We start from the raw sequence: 17,514 nt of genomic DNA on the forward strand, positions 1-17,514 counted from the left end.
TCAGGGCGTGAGTTGGGGTGGGCATTCTATGTTGTGTATTCTAGGTTTTGTATTTCTGTGCTTGGCCTGGTATGGTTCCCAATCAGAGGCAGCTGTCGATCGTTGTCTCTGATTGAGAACCATACTTATGCAGCCTATTTTCCCACTTTGATGATGTGGGTAGTTAATTTCTGTTTAGTGTTTTTGTTGCACCTTACAGAACTGTTTGTTTGTCGGTTTGTTGTTTTTGTTCAGTATTCATCTTTATTAAAATTATTATGAATACGTACCACGCTGCACTTTGGTCCTCTTCTCCTTCTCCCGATGACAATCGTTACACAGGCAGATGGCAGACAGCGTGTATGGCGTCGGGTGGGCGTGCGGTTTGCTGATGTCAACGTTGTAAACAGAGTGCCCCATTTTATTTTTAAAAATGTCATCTTTATTTAGCCAGGTAGGCTTGTTGAGAACAAGTTCTCATTTACAACTGCGACCTGGCCAAGATAAAGCACAGCAGTTCGACACATACAGTGCCTTGCGAAAGTATTCGGCCCCCTTGAACTTTGCGACCTTTTGCCACATTTCAGGCTTCAAACATAAAGATATACAACTGTATTTTTTTGTGAAGAATCAACAACAAGTGGGACACAATCATGAAGTGGAACGACATTTATTGGATATTTCAAACTTTTTTAACAAATCAAAAACTGAAAAATTGGGCGTGCAAAATTATTCAGCCCCCTTAAGTTAATACTTTGTAGCGTCACCTTTTGCTGCGATTACAGCTGTAAGTCGCTTGGGGTATGTCTCTATCAGTTTTGCACATCGAGAGACTGAATTTTTTTCCCATTCCTCCTTGCAAAACAGCTCGAGCTCAGTGAGGTTGGATGGAGAGCATTTGTGAACAGCAGTTTTTAGTTCTTTCCACAGATTCTCGATTGGATTCAGGTCTGAACTTTGACTTGGCCATTCTAACACCTGGATATGTTTATTTTTGAACCATTCCATTGTAGATTTTGCTTTATGTTTTGGATCATTGTCTTGTTGGAAGACAAATCTCCGTCCCAGTCTCAGGTCTTTTGCAGACTCCATCAGGTTCAGATCAGATTCTTCCAGAATGGTCCTGTATTTGGCTCCATCCATCTTCCCATCAATTTTAACCATCTTCCCTGTCCCTGCTGAAGAAAAGCAGGCCCAAACCATGATGCTGCCACCACCATGTTTGACAGTGGGGATGGTGTGTTCAGCTGTGTTGCTTTTACGCCAAACATAACGTTTTGCATTGTTGCCAAAAAGTTCAATTTTGGTTTCATCTGACCAGAGCACCTTCTTCCACATGTTTGGTGTGTCTCCCAGGTGGCTTGTGGCAAACTTTAAACGACACTTTTTATGGATATCTTTAAGAAATGGCTTTCTTCTTGCCACTCTTCCATAAAGGCCAGATTTGTGCGACTGATTGTTGTCCTATGGACAGAGTCTCCCACCTCAGCTGTAGATCTCTGCAGTTCATCCAGAGTGATCATGGGCCTCTTGGCTGCATCTCTGATCAGTCTTCTCCTTGTATGAGCTGAAAGTTTAGAGGGACGGCCAGGTCTTGGTAGATTTGCAGTGGTCTGATACTCCTTCCATTTCAATATTATCGCTTGCACAGTGCTCCTTGGGATGTTTAAAGCTTGGGAAATCTTTTTGTATCCAAATCCGGCTTTAAACTTCTTCACAACAGTATCTCGGACCTGCCTGGTGTGTTCCTTGTTCTTCATGATGCTCTCTGCGCTTTTAACGGACCTCTGAGACTATCACAGTGCAGGTGCATTTATACGGAGACTTGATTACACACAGGTGGATTGTATTTATCATCATTAGTAATTTAGGTCAACATTGGATCATTCAGAGATCCTCACTGAACTTCTGGAGAGAGTTTGCTGCACTGAAAGTAAAGGGGCTGAATAATTTTGCACGCCCAATTTTTCAGTTTTTGATTTGTTAAAAAAGTTTGAAATATCCAATAAATGTCGTTCCACTTCATGATTGTGTCCCACTTGTTGTTGATTCTTCACAAAAAAATACAGTTTTATATCTTTATGTTTGAAGCCTGAAATGTGGCAAAAGGTCGCAAAGTTCAAGGGGGCCGAATACTTTCGCAAGGCACTGTACATCAACACAGTTACACATGGAATAAACAAACATACAGTAGAAAAAATAAAGATCTATATACAGTGAGTGCAAATGAGGTAAGATAAGGGAGGTAAGGCAATAAATAGGCCATGGTGGCGAAGTAATTACAATATAGCAATTAGACACTGGAATGGTAGATGTGCAGAAGATGAATGTGCAAGTAGAGATACTGGGGTGCAAAGGAGCAAAATAAATAAATACAGTATGGGGATGAGGTAGTTGGATGGGCTATGTACAGGTGCAGTGCTCTGTGAGCTGCCCTGACAGCTGGTGCTTAAAGCTAGTGAGTTAGATATGGGTCTCCAGCTTCAGTGATTTTTGCAGTTCGTTCCAGTCATTGGCAGCAGAGAACGGGAACGGAAACGCGGCCAAAGGAGGAATTGGCTTTGGGGGTGACCAGTGAGATATACCTGCTGGAGCGCGTGCTACGGGTGGGAGCTGCTATGGTGACCAGTGAGCTGAGATAAGGTGGGGCTTTACCTAGCAGAGACTTGTAGATGACCTGGAGCCAGTGGGTTTGGCTACGCGTATGAAGCGGTGGCCAGCCAATGAGAGCGTACAGGTCGCAGTGGTGGGTAATATATGGGGCTTTGGTGACAAAACGGATGGCACTGTGATAAACTGCATCCAATTTGTTGAGTAGAGTGTTGGAGGCTATTTAATAGATGACATCGCCGAAGTCAAGGATCGGTAGGATGGTCAGTTTTACGAGGGTATGTTTGGCAGCATGAGTGAAGGATGCTTTGTTTGCGAAATAGGATGCCAATTCTAGATTTAATTTTGGATTGGAGATGCTTGGTTTGAGTTTGGAAGGAGAGTTTACAGTCTAGCCAGACACCTAGGTATTTGTAGTTGTCCACATAGTCTAAGTCAGAACCCATGGTGGCGGTGGGGTTGTGGTAAGGGCCGGCATAAGCTATGGACAACGAATACAATTGCAATTTATCAATTGCAATTTGAATGCACAGAGATACCTTGACAAGATCCTGAGGCCCATTGTCGTGCCATTCATCCTCCGCCACCACCTCATATTTCAGCATGATAGTGCACGGTCTCATATCGCATATATTCCAGTTCTTCCATGGCCTGCATACTCACCAGACATGTGTACGACAGTGTTTTCCAGTTTCTGCCAATATCCAGCAACTTCACACAGCAATTGAAGAGGGGTAGAACAACATTCCACAGGCCACAATCAACAGCCTGATATAGTATATGCGAAGGAGATGTGTCGTGAGGCATGAGGCAAATGGACCTACCTTTTTTGTTGTTGTTGGTATCTGTGACCAACAAATGCATATTTGTATTCCCAGTTATGTGAAATCCATAGATTAGGATCCTAATGAATTTCTGATTTCCTTATATGAGCTATAACACAGTAAAATCTTTGAAATTGTTGCATTTTGCATGCATTTATATCTTGTTCAGTGTACTTCAAATGGTTTAGCTTAAACACAACATTAGCTAAATATACCTAGCATATTAATCCCGCAGACCCAGGCCCTTGCTGAGTGACATGGCTGTGGACAGAGATAATTGCTGTCACAGGGGAGTGTCGACAAGGTCTGACAAACTGGGAAGCTACCACAACAAATCACTGTTCTCTCCAAGCATAGTCGATATAATGAGCCTAGACCCTGGGGTACCTGTGTGTGGGCCGTGTGGTGTGTTTGCTGTGTGTACAGTACATGCTTTTGTGTGTGTGGGTGTGAGCCATGTGTGTTTGTGTGTGGCACATGCAATTGGAATAAGGGAGGAGGAGTAGGAAGACGAGGAGGAGGAACCAGGGAGAATCCCCTAGAGAACATTATTGATTACCATTGGCATGCTTCTCTCTTTCTCTCCCTCCCCTCTCTCTCTTTCCTTCTTTCCCTCCCTCGCTCTCTTTCCTTGTCTTCCTATCTCTCTCTCCATCTTTCTTCCTCGCTACCTCTTTCTAACAGCTACAGTTTATTTATATGGTTTTGCAGGGGCTGTGTTGTTTTGTTTGGTGCTGTGCTGTACTCCAGAGAGACAATCGTACTCCGCCTTCTGTAAACCATGCTTGCTGGAGCTCTTCCCATGTGCATCAATGCAAGCAGCTGTAGCATTCGGTGGAATTTCCAAAGGCACCAGAGGCTTGACACATTCCATTATGCACCACCGCTGTATACTTGTGTTCGAGAAGCTGAAATGGTCTAACCACACGGACACCGTAGTGAAGAAGGCACGACAGCGACTCTTCAACCTCAGGATGCTGAGGACATTTGGCCTGTCCCCCGAGGGCTCTCACAGTGTTCTACAGGAGCACCATCAAGAGCATACTGTCAGGCTGCATCACAGCCTGGTACGGCAACTCCACTCCCGCGGACCGCAAGGCTCTTCACAGGGCGATACGTGCAGTCGAACGCACCATTGGGCACACGGTGCCTGCCCAACAGGACACCTACAACACCAGGTGTTGCATGAAGGCCAAGAAGATCACCAGGGACCACAGTCCCCTAAGCCACGCCCTGTTCTCCCCGCTTCAATCACTCAGACGCAGGCAGTACAGGAGCATCATGGCAAAAAAAAAAAAAAAAAAAAAAAAAAAAAGACTGGCCAATAGTTTCCACCCTCAGACCATCAGGCTGCTGAATAGCCACCTCTAGTCAGATACCTGCTCCCCTCCCCCTGCTCCTCCCCCTATGGACACCCTCAACTCTCACCTATCTTACCCCTGCTACTCCCCCTATGGACATTCTTTCTCCTCTCCGCCCCAACGGACATTACTCTGCCCCCACCCCAACGACATTCATCACTGTTGCTGTTGTTAATATTTATATTATTACTTTTTGGTTTGATTTCACTCAATGATCATGCTTCTGCTCCCCCTATGGTCATTCCACCTCACCCCCTCAACAGTCTTTACCCTGCCTCCACCCCAATGGACATTTATTTATTCATCTCTGCCTCAGTTGTTATTATGAATATAGTGCTATTTCTATAGTTTTTTTGTATTACCATTTTCATTATTTTATTTCACTAGTTCTGCATGTTGGAGCTCGAAGCATAAGAGTTTCACTGTACGCTGCAATCACACCTGCAACCCTGTGACTATTAAACAATCTGAATCAGTTTCAAACCGCCACTTGGCTATACTCTGAAAAAAGCTATGGTCTCAAGATGCAATGGTCTCAAGATGATGCAATGCATCCTTCTTTCCCTGGATTGCGTTCTTGTTAATGACAAGCGTTTAGATTTAGATTGAATTGGGACCTCTGTCTTGAATGAACCGCCGCCTGAGTGATAAATTGCATTTTATGGTCTCAAAACACTTTCCATTGTATATTAGGTAAATTACCCCATCCACCACCAATGTGTAGCACCTGCCGGAATACTCGACAGCACGTGGGCTTTCACGGTGGAGAACGAGGAGTAATGGTGTCTGTTTGGAAGCTAGGGATGATAACATGGCCATGGTGGTGAAGAGGTTAGCTGCTAGCCGGGAGCTCTCTATTCACCATGAAGGGGAAACATTATAGTATTGGGGACGAGAGCATCTTAATATTCAAGGCCCTTTAGCCTTTCAAGACAGTAGTAGGGGGATGTAGGATGTAGCTTGCTAGCACTACCAGGATATATTCAAGAGCTCCACTGGTCCTCAGGCTGTGTATCAGATGCTCTCCTGTGTGCCTCCATTTTTTGTTTTTGGGGGGGGGGGGGGGGTGATACAAATGCATGACTGATAGTTTGCATCTAAGAGTATTATTATTTATGATCCCTGGCTCTACTCTAGAAGGAGATACTGTATATTACTCTGCAACAACTGCAGAGTCCGTATAGTCATCATTTATTTTGTCTATTCAAATGCTGAGAATAGCATTACTGGCTTTGCTGCTTTCTTCTGTCATAAATTACCGCCACACTTTTTTGTATGATGACACCAAATCACATCCTGAAACATGTGCTCCTGTGATGCTTTCTTACATTGCTTGGGAATAGGAGTGTCTAAGTTCCAATATCTGAGACCTGGATAGAAATGACAGATTTACCCACTAGCACAACAAACTATAAATGCATACCGAAAGATTTTCCCTTTATCTATTCCAACTCCCACATATACAAACAGATTGTGGGAGATGTGACAGAGCGGAGGGACATATTTGGCAGATAATACATACAGCATTACTGTGGGGACTCCTGGATAGTGATCTATAACATCTGGAGTATAGAGATGATGTTCTGAATACTGATATGTAAGAAGATACAAATCAGTAGCCTGGTCCCAGATCTGATTGTGCCGTCTTGCCAACTCCTATGGTCATTGTCATATAGGAGTTGGCGAGACCAAACAAACAGATTATGGGAACAGGGTAAAAAAAAACTGTTGTTTGGCACCAGTTTTAGCTATAGACACCAGAAGGCCTCAGGGGCGATTCAGCTCCCTCTTTCAACCCACTTAACAAAGAATGAACAATCTGCTTAGACTCACTAATTGTATTTAGCCTTTATTTAACTAGGCAAGTCAGTTAAGAACAAATTCTTATTTACAATGACGGCCTACTCCAGCCAAACCCCGACGACGCTGTGCCAATAGTGCGCCGCCCCTATGGGACTCTCAATCACAGCCGGATGTGATACAGCCTGGATTCGAAGCTGGCATTATAGTGACACCTTTAGCACTGAGATGTAGTGTCTTAGACCGCTGCGCCACTCGGGAGCCCAATCATTTGTCTTAGTTTGGTGTTGAACCAACTCGCTGCTAGTGAGAGATTCAAAAGGACGAGTCCTTTACTGAGTTGATGAATTAGTCCAATTAATCACTGGTAATTATGCAGAAGCATAATTACTGAACACCATTGCAATATTTTCCATGCCGAAAGTGGAATAAACAATTGGTTTTAATACACATCTACATCTGATTACAAATGTACTGGGTTTCTCTTAACGTTACAGAACTGCTGAGATGTAGCCTATAGTCTTTAAGTATGGTGAATTGTTCTTAGCTGCTTGCAAGAAACGACTTGCGGTGATCAACAACTTCAACCTTTCATCAAATTCAGATTGAACCTGATGATGTGGGACCCAACCTGTCCCTAATTGAATAGTCAATAAAAACCTTGATGTTATTTTTTTGGGGGGGGGAAATGCTCTGTTTTTACCACTGCTAGAAATCATCTCGCATTGTGCTGTAAAACGGGCTATCATCCAATTCATAACACTGCATGATGCGTAATACCCCCTCTGCCAAAATACAGGTTGGTTAGAAATAAATAGGGCTACATTTCAGTGCTGAGACCCTTTTGATATGCAGCTCGTCCACTAGCCACAACGCCTCTGTGGTGTCATGTAAACAACAAACTCCCTACTGAAATTGAACTGAAAATACACCCGTATTTCTTAGTGATGGGCATTCCGACTCTTTTCGAATGAGCATCATCATTTGGCTCCGTTCACGTAAAAGAGACGCATCATTAGGCTCCCAACCGGCTCTTAATTCAAAATGCTTGAAAATCACTCATGTAAAGCCCAAAAAGTAGGCTACCATTATGTCAGATCGTGATATGCATGTTCAAGTACTTTTTATCTGGACAAATTATTCAATTTTTAAAATTGTTTTTACACATAAGCGTGGACCAGAATGACGTGTTCTCCCCACTATTTATGGTTCTGCAGTGAGAATTTACCATCTTCAGATAATGATTTTGTAACTTATTTGCAGATAATCATTGTTTGAAGCTCAAAAAGCAGTAGTAGCACTATGTAAATCAGGAAGCCACATGAACAGCTCTTTCAACGATGCGATTTGCTTCCCAAAGTTCTTCAAAAAGAGCTATTAGCTGGCAAACGACCCATTACTAGTATTTCTCCCCTCAAACGTTTTTGTCATGTGAATGTGAGTAGAAAAGTGGGGCAGTGTTTTAAACGTGCCGTATTTATGCAAATGTATGGAATTAAGTTGTCTTGCCAATTGGGACGTTTAATTACATACATTTCCCCCGGGATATGATCTAGTTAATTGCCGATAAAGAGAGCGAGATTCCTAAGTTTAAGGTGAAATTTAGTACACCATGAGGAAAGGAAGGAGACATGTTGGTGCTGATATTTTTTTAACTCTGGAAATCGGTCAATTTAAATAAATTAATCAGGCCCTAATCTATGGATTTCACATGACTGGGCAGGGGCGCAGCCATGGGTAGCCCTGAGGGGTCATAAGCCTACCCACTGGGGAGGCAGGCCCAGCCTATCAGAATTAGTTTTTCCTGCTGTCGAGGTGACTGGTCTCAGACGATCCCTGTAGGTGAAGAAGCCGGATGTGGAGGTCCTGGGCTGGCGTGGTTACACGTGGTCTGCGGTTTTGAGGCTGGCTGGACATACTGCCAAACAATGTTTGACGTTACTTTTGGTGGATAAATTAATATTTAATTCTCTGGCAACAGCTCTTGTGGACATTCCTGCAGTCAGCATGCCAATTGTACGCTCCCTCAACACTTGAGACATCTGTGGCATTGTGTGTTGTGTGACAAAACAGCAAATTTGTGCATTTTAGAGAAATAAGATTTTTGTGCGTATGGAAAAAGTCTGGGATCTTTTATTTCAGTCCATGAAACATGGGGCCAACACTTTATATGTTGCGTTTATATTTTTGTTCAGTATACATTTGTATCCAATTGTGTGCCGAGTTTGCCTTGCAGCATTGCAGAGGCAGTTGCTGTGTGTTCTGTATACGTTGGACTTGACGGAAATAGTTGGTCAAAAACTGTGAATGTACATTTTTGTTACACACATATCCAGTAAAAATGTTGGATTATATCATTTAAAAAGTTTGACTGCAGAATTCATGACGCATGATTGATGCAGACACTTTTGGTCTGATCGAGGCTTAAGGGTCAAAGCGAAAATCGTCAGTGGAAACAAAAACAAAACGACTCCACACCCATTTTGGTAAAAATACAAGGGACGGTGCTGGAGAAATGTAACCACTCTCAAATTCATAGACAGAGCTATGGATGCAAGGACTGACCATCCGGGATATCAAAATTATAGTTTTAAGCATGTTTTGAGGCTATATTGTGTTTGCTTACATTTACTTTGTTGACAAACATTGGAGTAAAACTAGTTTATATTTTGGGTTATGATGGGGTAAGACAGTTGAACTAAGCTCATGAGATGTTTATGAGTTATTTTCTCAAACAAACAGTAGGTACATATGTGACTGGCCACCTCTATTTGGTCTTATGTTGCAAAATTCTAAATAGTGTTTTTTACATTGGATAAAAGTAGAGACGTAGAACTACAAAATGTGACCCGTTTCAGGAAGCTACTGTAGGTGTATGTCGCACGTCACTACTTCACAGTTTCTTTTATAATTTGTTTGTTGTCATGTGCCTTAATAATAAACTTATATGCCTTCTGTAAATATGAATAAAATTGTTAAATTATGAGCCTAGTTGGTTTTAGCCACAGAAGAAGACAGGAACCTTCCCGCTAGCCATGATTGGCTAAGATAATGGATGGGCTGGACATGCTGAGAGATGAGTTCGGATTGGTCTTCCATGTAGCAGTCGTCTGTCTATAACATGAGCTGCTCCGTATGTGCAGATAATCCTTGCTACTGCAGCTTTTTTGAAAGATATAATGTTAGCCCTGGAGATCTGCAAAAGTGTTGCTACTGGTCTTAACAACATTGCTATTAATAAAGGCCAGTGTGGGAAAGTTGTGATGGACTACTTTCTGCAATTACGTTCAAATGCCTCTCTTGTGAAGTAGTGACGTGCCTGAAACGGGCCACAATTTCTAAGTCAACAAATGGATGTAGCAACTGTTGATTTCCCCTTTAAGATTGGGGTTAGGGCAGAGAGGAAGAGGTGAAGCAAGAAGGTTTATTCCGCACAAAATCTATGTTTAAGCAGATCATAGATTATTAGTAAGTGAGGAATTTTTGTATGGGGGGCGGGGAATAAAAATCAGTTGCAATTTTGACACGAGGCTTATTTGATCTAATAGAAGTTTCGTAACGTCTATTCTCGACAGACCAGATGTGCCATCTTTCCATATTTCTACACCTCTAAAAACATAGACTGCCAGATTATATTCCAAGCAATGAAACACCAGTTGAAAGTGATTTTATGGTATGTTCATGATGCCATGCCCTTATCAAAGCTTGAGTTGGCACAGCTCATCTGCTGGCTGAGATATGTCATAATGAAGGTTTCGTCGTTATACTTTCTCTCAAGCATGTGCTTTTCAATTTATACGATTGTAGGCTACATTGACATGGTTTGGCAATGGCTATAGAACTGCCATTGTTTACTTTTGGTAGTTACTTTTTTGTTGTTGCTTTTATTAGTTTTCATTTTACCACAAGGACATCTATAGCATAACACCATCAGCATTTTATTTCACCTTTATTTAACCAGGTAGGCAAGTTGAGAACAAGTTCTCATTTACAATTGCGACCTGGCCAAGATAAAGCAAAGCCGTTCGACACGAACAACTACACAGAGTTACACATGGAGTAAAACAGACATACAGTCAATAGTACAGTAGAAAAATAAGTCTATATACAATGTGAACAAATGAGGTGAGATAAGGGAGGTAAAGGCAAAAAAAAGGCCATGGTGGCGAAGTAAATACAATATAGCAAGTAAAACACTGGAATGGTAGATTTGCAGTGGAAGAATGTGCAAAGTAGAGATAGAAATAATGGGGTGCAAAGGAGCAAAATAAATAAATACAGTAGGGGAAGAGGTAGTTGTTTGGGCTAAATTATAGATGGGCTATGTACAGGTGCAGTTTAATTTAACAAAAGTAAGTGCTCGAGTATAACCAACACACTGAATAATACTCATTGATTGAAAGGGACGGCAGTCTGGCCTCACAATGAATAGCCTTTGAGAGTTTTCTTTTTCTCAGCAAATTAACTCTTAAAGGGACTACGACATAGAGTGTACATCCCAAATGGCACCCTATTCCCTATGTAGTGCACTACTTTTGACCTGGTTACATAAAGCTCTGGTCAAAAGTTGTGCACTATATAGGGATTAGGGTGCCATTTGGGACGCAAGCAGAGTCTCACATAGAACACCATGGATTCATGAACCATGAAAAGAGGAAAGTGTAGTCTCATAAGGAGGGCAGACGGGAGTTCTGTGAAGGCTCCCGAGATAATTTTCCTATCATCCCTCTAGCGCTGTCAGGCGGTCTGATCTGTACATCTCTCTCCATCACATTTTCAGGGTTAGAGGGCAGTCCACATACTGTGGCTGTCAGTATGAGGCCCTCTCAGCAGCAGTATGTTATGGAGATGTTGTACTAACAGAGGCACAGAGCATGTGATATTTAAGTATGACATTGTACCATGTAAAGCGCTACTGTATGTGTCGATAACATAGGGCCTTGGAGCATGTCTGTTTTAACTTGTCATTGTTATTTCATGTACATTAATGCAGTACCCTGTCTGTCTCTGTCTACCAAATGCCCGGTCTTTTCTCTCCCTTCTTTCTTCTCTCTCTCTCCTTTCCTATCGCTCTCCCTCTCTCTGACTATGATTCCCTTCTGACTTCTCTCTCAGGGGTATGAGGAGAGACAGCGGTATAATCATCTTCTAATTCCCAGCTGTTCTAATATTCTGATCATGGTGGATGGTAATGGATGACTTGCACCAACCTGTCTTAAGTGATTGGAGCGGCAGCACACAACGCTTCAGAGCAGTTTTATTCATGACCTGCCCTACTTTGAGCTCAAGAGCTGATTAAAAAGATCTGCTGTTGTTCTACAGTTGGGAATAGAAGTGCGGGAGAAAAACAATAATCACATATTTAGCCATGCAAATCGAGTCTTCTAGTCTTGGTTGAGCATGCCGGGCAATGCATTTCCTGGCATTGCCTTGGGATTGTGTGTGTTGTGTTTAGATGTATGTGTGCACCAAATAATCCTGTTGTGTTTTTTGTTTATGCTACTCACTTTCTCAATTTTTTCTTTCTTTCTTCCTTTGTCTTTCTCTCTCCTCCTTCTTTCTCTGACAGTTGGGGGGTTGTGGAATACTGGGCGTGGGGGTATGGCTGTCAGTGACCCAGGGCAACTTTGCCACACTCTCCTCATCCCTCCCATCCCTCTCAGCAGCCAATCTACTCATTGCGGTCGGGACCATCATCATGGTGATTGGTTGCCTCGGCTGTGTCGGAGCTGTCAAAGAAAGTCGTCCGCTATTGCTGAGTGTGAGTATCTAACAAAGAGTATTTGCCACTCTTGTTGACAAAAAGAACCGCGATAATTCGTTTTTATACACATTCCCATTTCTGCAGTAAGCATCATGTTGTATTCACATTTTTTTAATTGTAATTTAGCAGATGCTTTTATCCAAAGCAACATACAGATGTCAACATCAACAGACAGTGACATATTATGTAGTTTCAGTATATGTGGCCAATGCGGGAACTTTAGACCAGCATTCATAATTCCAAGCACCATGAAGATCTTTCCATTAAAAACACTATTTCAAGTCATAATTGTCTCTGGTTGCCAAGAACAAGTCTCGCATCGTATAACAAACCATATAGTTGATTTACTTGGAATGACTAAAAGTCTGTTAACTTAGCCTTTAAACCTAGCAATTAAATAAAGTTTGACAGCAGCGCAGCAGGTGGCTCAATTACTGGCCCCATGGGAGCGACCATCAAACATATCGTAGCGCTAAAGCCCCTCATTAGTATCAGCCTTGACATTCTCCCAGAATGCCTAGCCGGTTGGACCGCTGTGTCGATTTGATAGGAAGACGATGTTCGCAAAGGCTTTTTCGCAGCGACTGACGAATCATCTTGAGCCTTCACATCGATTTCGAAATAGACAGCTCTAACCCTCTGCTTTCATTAGAAGAGCAATTAGAGATTTGATACCTGAACTGATCATTGAGGGGAGATGGATTAAGATTTGACCGTGGTAATTGTTGAAGTGCTGTGGTGCTTCGTGCCTGATATGTATCGGGGTTAAAAGTAATACGGTTGAGTGGTAATTTGTAACATGGCAATAACTTGTTGTGGGCAGCGTTTTACAACAGTTGTGTACTGAACGTCTTGTCAGTCTATTAGTGAGGATGTGTTTTCATGTTTTATTCCATTATCTCCATGAGATTCATTGGAGAATACAAAGCTTTTTTCCAATATCCACACTAACAGATCACTTAGAATGCATGCCAATTACATTGATTCATTCTAAGTGATACAGAATGTGATTATGGACATGTAGCCTTGCCAGTGGCGATTTTAGCATGTAAATCTTGGCGTGGCAAAAAAACAAACATGTTTTTAGATGCATGCCAGCAAACCCACTACACAACACTAAACAATACATTAATTGCACTATAACGGTGACAAACTGTGCCCACACACTTTTAGGGCCTACATAAAGCTGTCCCAACAGCAGAGTCCCAACACCTTACCACTGCTACACCTGGCTTTCAGGAGAGCCTTGTCTGGCAGCGAAATAGTTAATTCTGCCACACCTTCTCCCGCTCTCCTTCTCTGGTGCTAGAGGGTGCCAGGCTGCCCTTAATTTCGCACACCTGTCACCATCATTAAGCGCAGCAGCGCAATATTAGACTCACCTGGACTCCATTACTTTGTTGATTACCCCCTCTATATCTGTCTGCTCCTCAGTTTGTTCCCTGTGTCAGCATTGATGTTGTTATTTTTCCCCTTTCTAGACTCGGTTCCTGTTCTGTCTCATGTCCATTGTTTATTAAATGTTCTCCCTGTACCCTCGTCTCCAGCTTCGATCCTCACACATTCAGCCTCATTTACTGCTTTTGAAAAAAACATAGCTGATATCAAATCAAATTTATTTATACAGTGCCTTGCGAAAGTATTCGGCCCCCTTGAACTTTGCGACCTTTTGCCACATTTCAGGCTTCAAACATAAAGATATAAAACTGTATTTTTTTGTGAAGAATCAACAACAAGTGGGACACAATCATGAAGTGGAACGACATTTATTGGATATTTCAAACTTTTTTAACAAATCAAAAACTGAAAAATTGGGCGTGCAAAATTATTCAGCCCCTTTACTTTCAGTGCAGCAAACTCTCTCCAGAAGTTCAGTGAGGATCTCTGAATGATCCAATGTTGACCTAAATGACTAATGATGATAAATACAATCCACCTGTGTGTAATCAAGTCTCCGTATAAATGCACCTGCACTGTGATAGTCTCAGAGGTCCGTTAAAAGCGCAGAGAGCATCATGAAGAACAAGGAACACACCAGGCAGGTCCGAGATACTGTTGTGAAGAAGTTTAAAGCCGGATTTGGATACAAAAAGATTTCCCAAGCTTTAAACATCCCAAGGAGCACTGTGCAAGCGATAATATTGAAATGGAAGGAGTATCAGACCACTGCAAATCTACCAAGACCTGGCCGTCCCTCTAAACTTTCAGCTCATACAAGGAGAAGACTGATCAGAGATGCAGCCAAGAGGCCCATGATCACTCTGGATGAACTGCAGAGATCTACAGCTGAGGTGGGAGACTCTGTCCATAGGACAACAATCAGTCGTATATTGCACAAATCTGGCCTTTATGGAAGAGTGGCAAGAAGAAAGCCATTTCTTAAAGATATCCATAAAAAGTGTTGTTTAAAGTTTGCCACAAGCCACCTGGGAGACACACCAAACATGTGGAAGAAGGTGCTCTGGTCAGAACTTTTTGGCAACAGTGCAAAACGTTATGTTTGGCGTAAAAGCAACACAGCTGAACACACCACCCCCACTGTCAAACATGGTGGTGGCAGCATCATGGTTTGGGCCTGCTTTTCTTCAGCAGGGACAGGGAAGATGGTTAAAATTGATGGGAAGATGGATGGAGCCAAATACAGGACCATTCTGGAAGAAAACCTGATGGAGTCTGCAAAAGACCTGAGACTGGGACGGAGATTTGTCTTCCAACAAGACAATGATCCAAAACATAAAGCAAAATCTACAATGGAATGGTTCAAAAATAAACATATCCAGGTGTTAGAATGGCCAAGTCAAAGTCCAGACCTGAATCCAATCGAGAATCTGTGGAAAGAACTGAAAACTGCTGTTCACAAATGCTCTCCATCCAACCTCACTGAACTCGAGCTGTTTTGCAAGGAGGAATGGGAAAAAATTTCAGTCTCTCGATGTGCAAAACTGATAGAGACATACCCCAAGCGACTTACAGCTGTAATCGCAGCAAAAGGTGGCGCTACAAAGTATTAACTTAAGGGGGCTGAATCATTTTGCACGCCCAATTTTTCAGTTTTTGATTTGTTAAAAAAGTTTTAAATATCCAATAAATGTCGTTCCACTTCATGATTGTGTCCCACTTGTTGTTGATTCTTCACAAAAAAATACAGTTTTTTATCTTTATGTTTGAAGCCTGAAATGTGGCAAAAGGTCGCAAAGTTCAAGGGGGCCGAATACTTTCGCAAGGCACTGTATAGCCCTTCGTACATCAGCTGATATCTCAAAGTGCTGTACAGAAACCCAGCCTAAAACCCCAAACAGCAAGCAATGCAGGTGTAGAAGCCCGGTGGCTAGGAAAAACTCCCTAGAAAGGCCAAAACCTAGGAAGAAACCTAGAGAGGAACCAGGCTATGTGGGGTGGCCAGTCCTCTTCTGGCTGTGCCGGGTGGAGATTATAACAGAACATGGCCAAGATGTTCAAATGTTCATAAATGACCAGCATGGTCAAATAATAATAATCACAGGCAGAACAGTTGAAAGTGGAGCAGCAGCACGGCCAGGTGGACTGGGGACAGCAAGGAGTCATCATGTCAGGTAGTCCTGAGGCATGGTCCTAGGGCTCAGGTCCTCCGAGAGAGAGAAAGAAAGAGAGAAAGAGAGAATTAGAGAGGGCATACTTAAATTCACACAGGACACCGGATAGGACAGGAGAAGTACTCCAGATATAACAAACTGACCCTAGCCCCCGACACATAAACTACTGCAGCATAAATACTGGAGGCTGAGACAGGAGGGGTCAGGAGACACTGTGGCCCCATCCGAGGACACCCCCGGACAGGGCCAAACAGGAAGGATATAACCCCACCCACTTTACCAAAGCACAGCCCCCACACCACTAGAGGGATATCTTCAACCACCAACTTACCATCCTGAGACAAGGCCGAGTATAGCCCACAAAGATCTCCGCCACGGCACAACCCAAGGGGGTTGATATGGCTGACTTGCTTAAACAAATGTGGTTTCTACTGACAATTGAGACATACAAACTATGGCATAGTACACAGATTCAGAACCGTTGGATAAATAAAGGGGGCATATGAGCAGACAATGAAAGCTCTTACAATATTCAATGATTATATTTATCTAAAACAGGCTATACATGTGCACCACCAAATCAGGACTGTAGGCAAAATTTGGAGTGGAAAAGGGACCAAATTATTAGGGTGAGGCACATGTGCTTACTAACAGCTTACTGCACAACATACACTTAGTATTACTTTCTTACTGTAGCTACAGTATACATATCTCCCTGGATTATTACATCATTTATGCAGCAGCGTACAATACATTTTTGGACTCAACTTGTTGTGCTGTGCCCACTTGAACAGGAAGGTGGCGCGGCGGTTTTTATTTTTTTAAACCTTTATTTAACTAGGTAAGTCAGTTAAGAACAAATTCTTATTTTCAATGATGGCCTAGGAACAGTGGGTTAACTGCCTGTTCAGGGGCAGAACGACAGATTTGTACCTTGTCAGCTCGGGGGTTTGAACTTGCAGACTTCCGGTCCAACGCTCTAACCACTAGGCTACCCTGCCGCCCCATTGCGAAGAGCTGCTGGCAAACGCAGGAAAGGGCTGTTTGAATGAATGCTTACAAGCCTGCTGCTGCCTACCACCGCTCAGTCAGACTGCTCTATCAAATATCAAATCATAGACTTAATTATAATATAATAAACACACAGAAATACAAGCCTTAGGTCATTCATATGGTCAAATCCGGAAACTATCATTTCGAAAACAAGCCGTTTATTCTTTCAGTGAAATACGGAACCGTTCATTGCACAACCTTCAATGTTATGTCATAATTATGTAAAATTCTGGAAAATGTATTTGTTTGGAAGGAATGGTCTTCACACAGTTCGCAACGAGCCAGGCTGCCCAAACTGCTGCATACTGCTGCATATACCCTGACTCTGCTCTGCTTGACTCTGAACGCAAGAGAAGTGACACAATTTCCCTAGTTAATATTGCCTGCTAACATGAATTTCTTTTCACTAAATATGCAGGTTTAAAAAAATATATACTTGTGTATTGATTTTAAGAAAGGCATTGATGTTGATGGTTAGGTACGTTGGTGCAACAACAGTGCTTTTTTCGCGAATGCGCTTGTTAAATCATCACCTGTTTGGTGAAGTAGGC

General features: G+C 42.5%; 1 protein-coding gene across 2 annotated transcripts in view; it reads left to right on the forward strand.

Annotated features, from left to right (window-relative positions):
- Positions 1-17,514, forward strand: part of LOC139411301 (tetraspanin-4-like) — a 110,472-nt gene that overhangs the window by 69,214 nt on the left and 23,744 nt on the right. For both annotated transcript variants that reach the window (XM_071157438.1, XM_071157437.1), the window contains one exon: positions 12,144-12,335. In XM_071157438.1, coding sequence (XP_071013539.1) covers positions 12,144-12,335 — 192 coding nt within the window. The remainder of the gene's footprint in view (positions 1-12,143; positions 12,336-17,514) is intronic.

Source organism: Oncorhynchus clarkii, chromosome 6, assembly GCF_045791955.1.
Source record: "Oncorhynchus clarkii lewisi isolate Uvic-CL-2024 chromosome 6, UVic_Ocla_1.0, whole genome shotgun sequence".
NCBI lineage: Eukaryota > Metazoa > Chordata > Actinopteri > Salmoniformes > Salmonidae > Oncorhynchus > Oncorhynchus clarkii.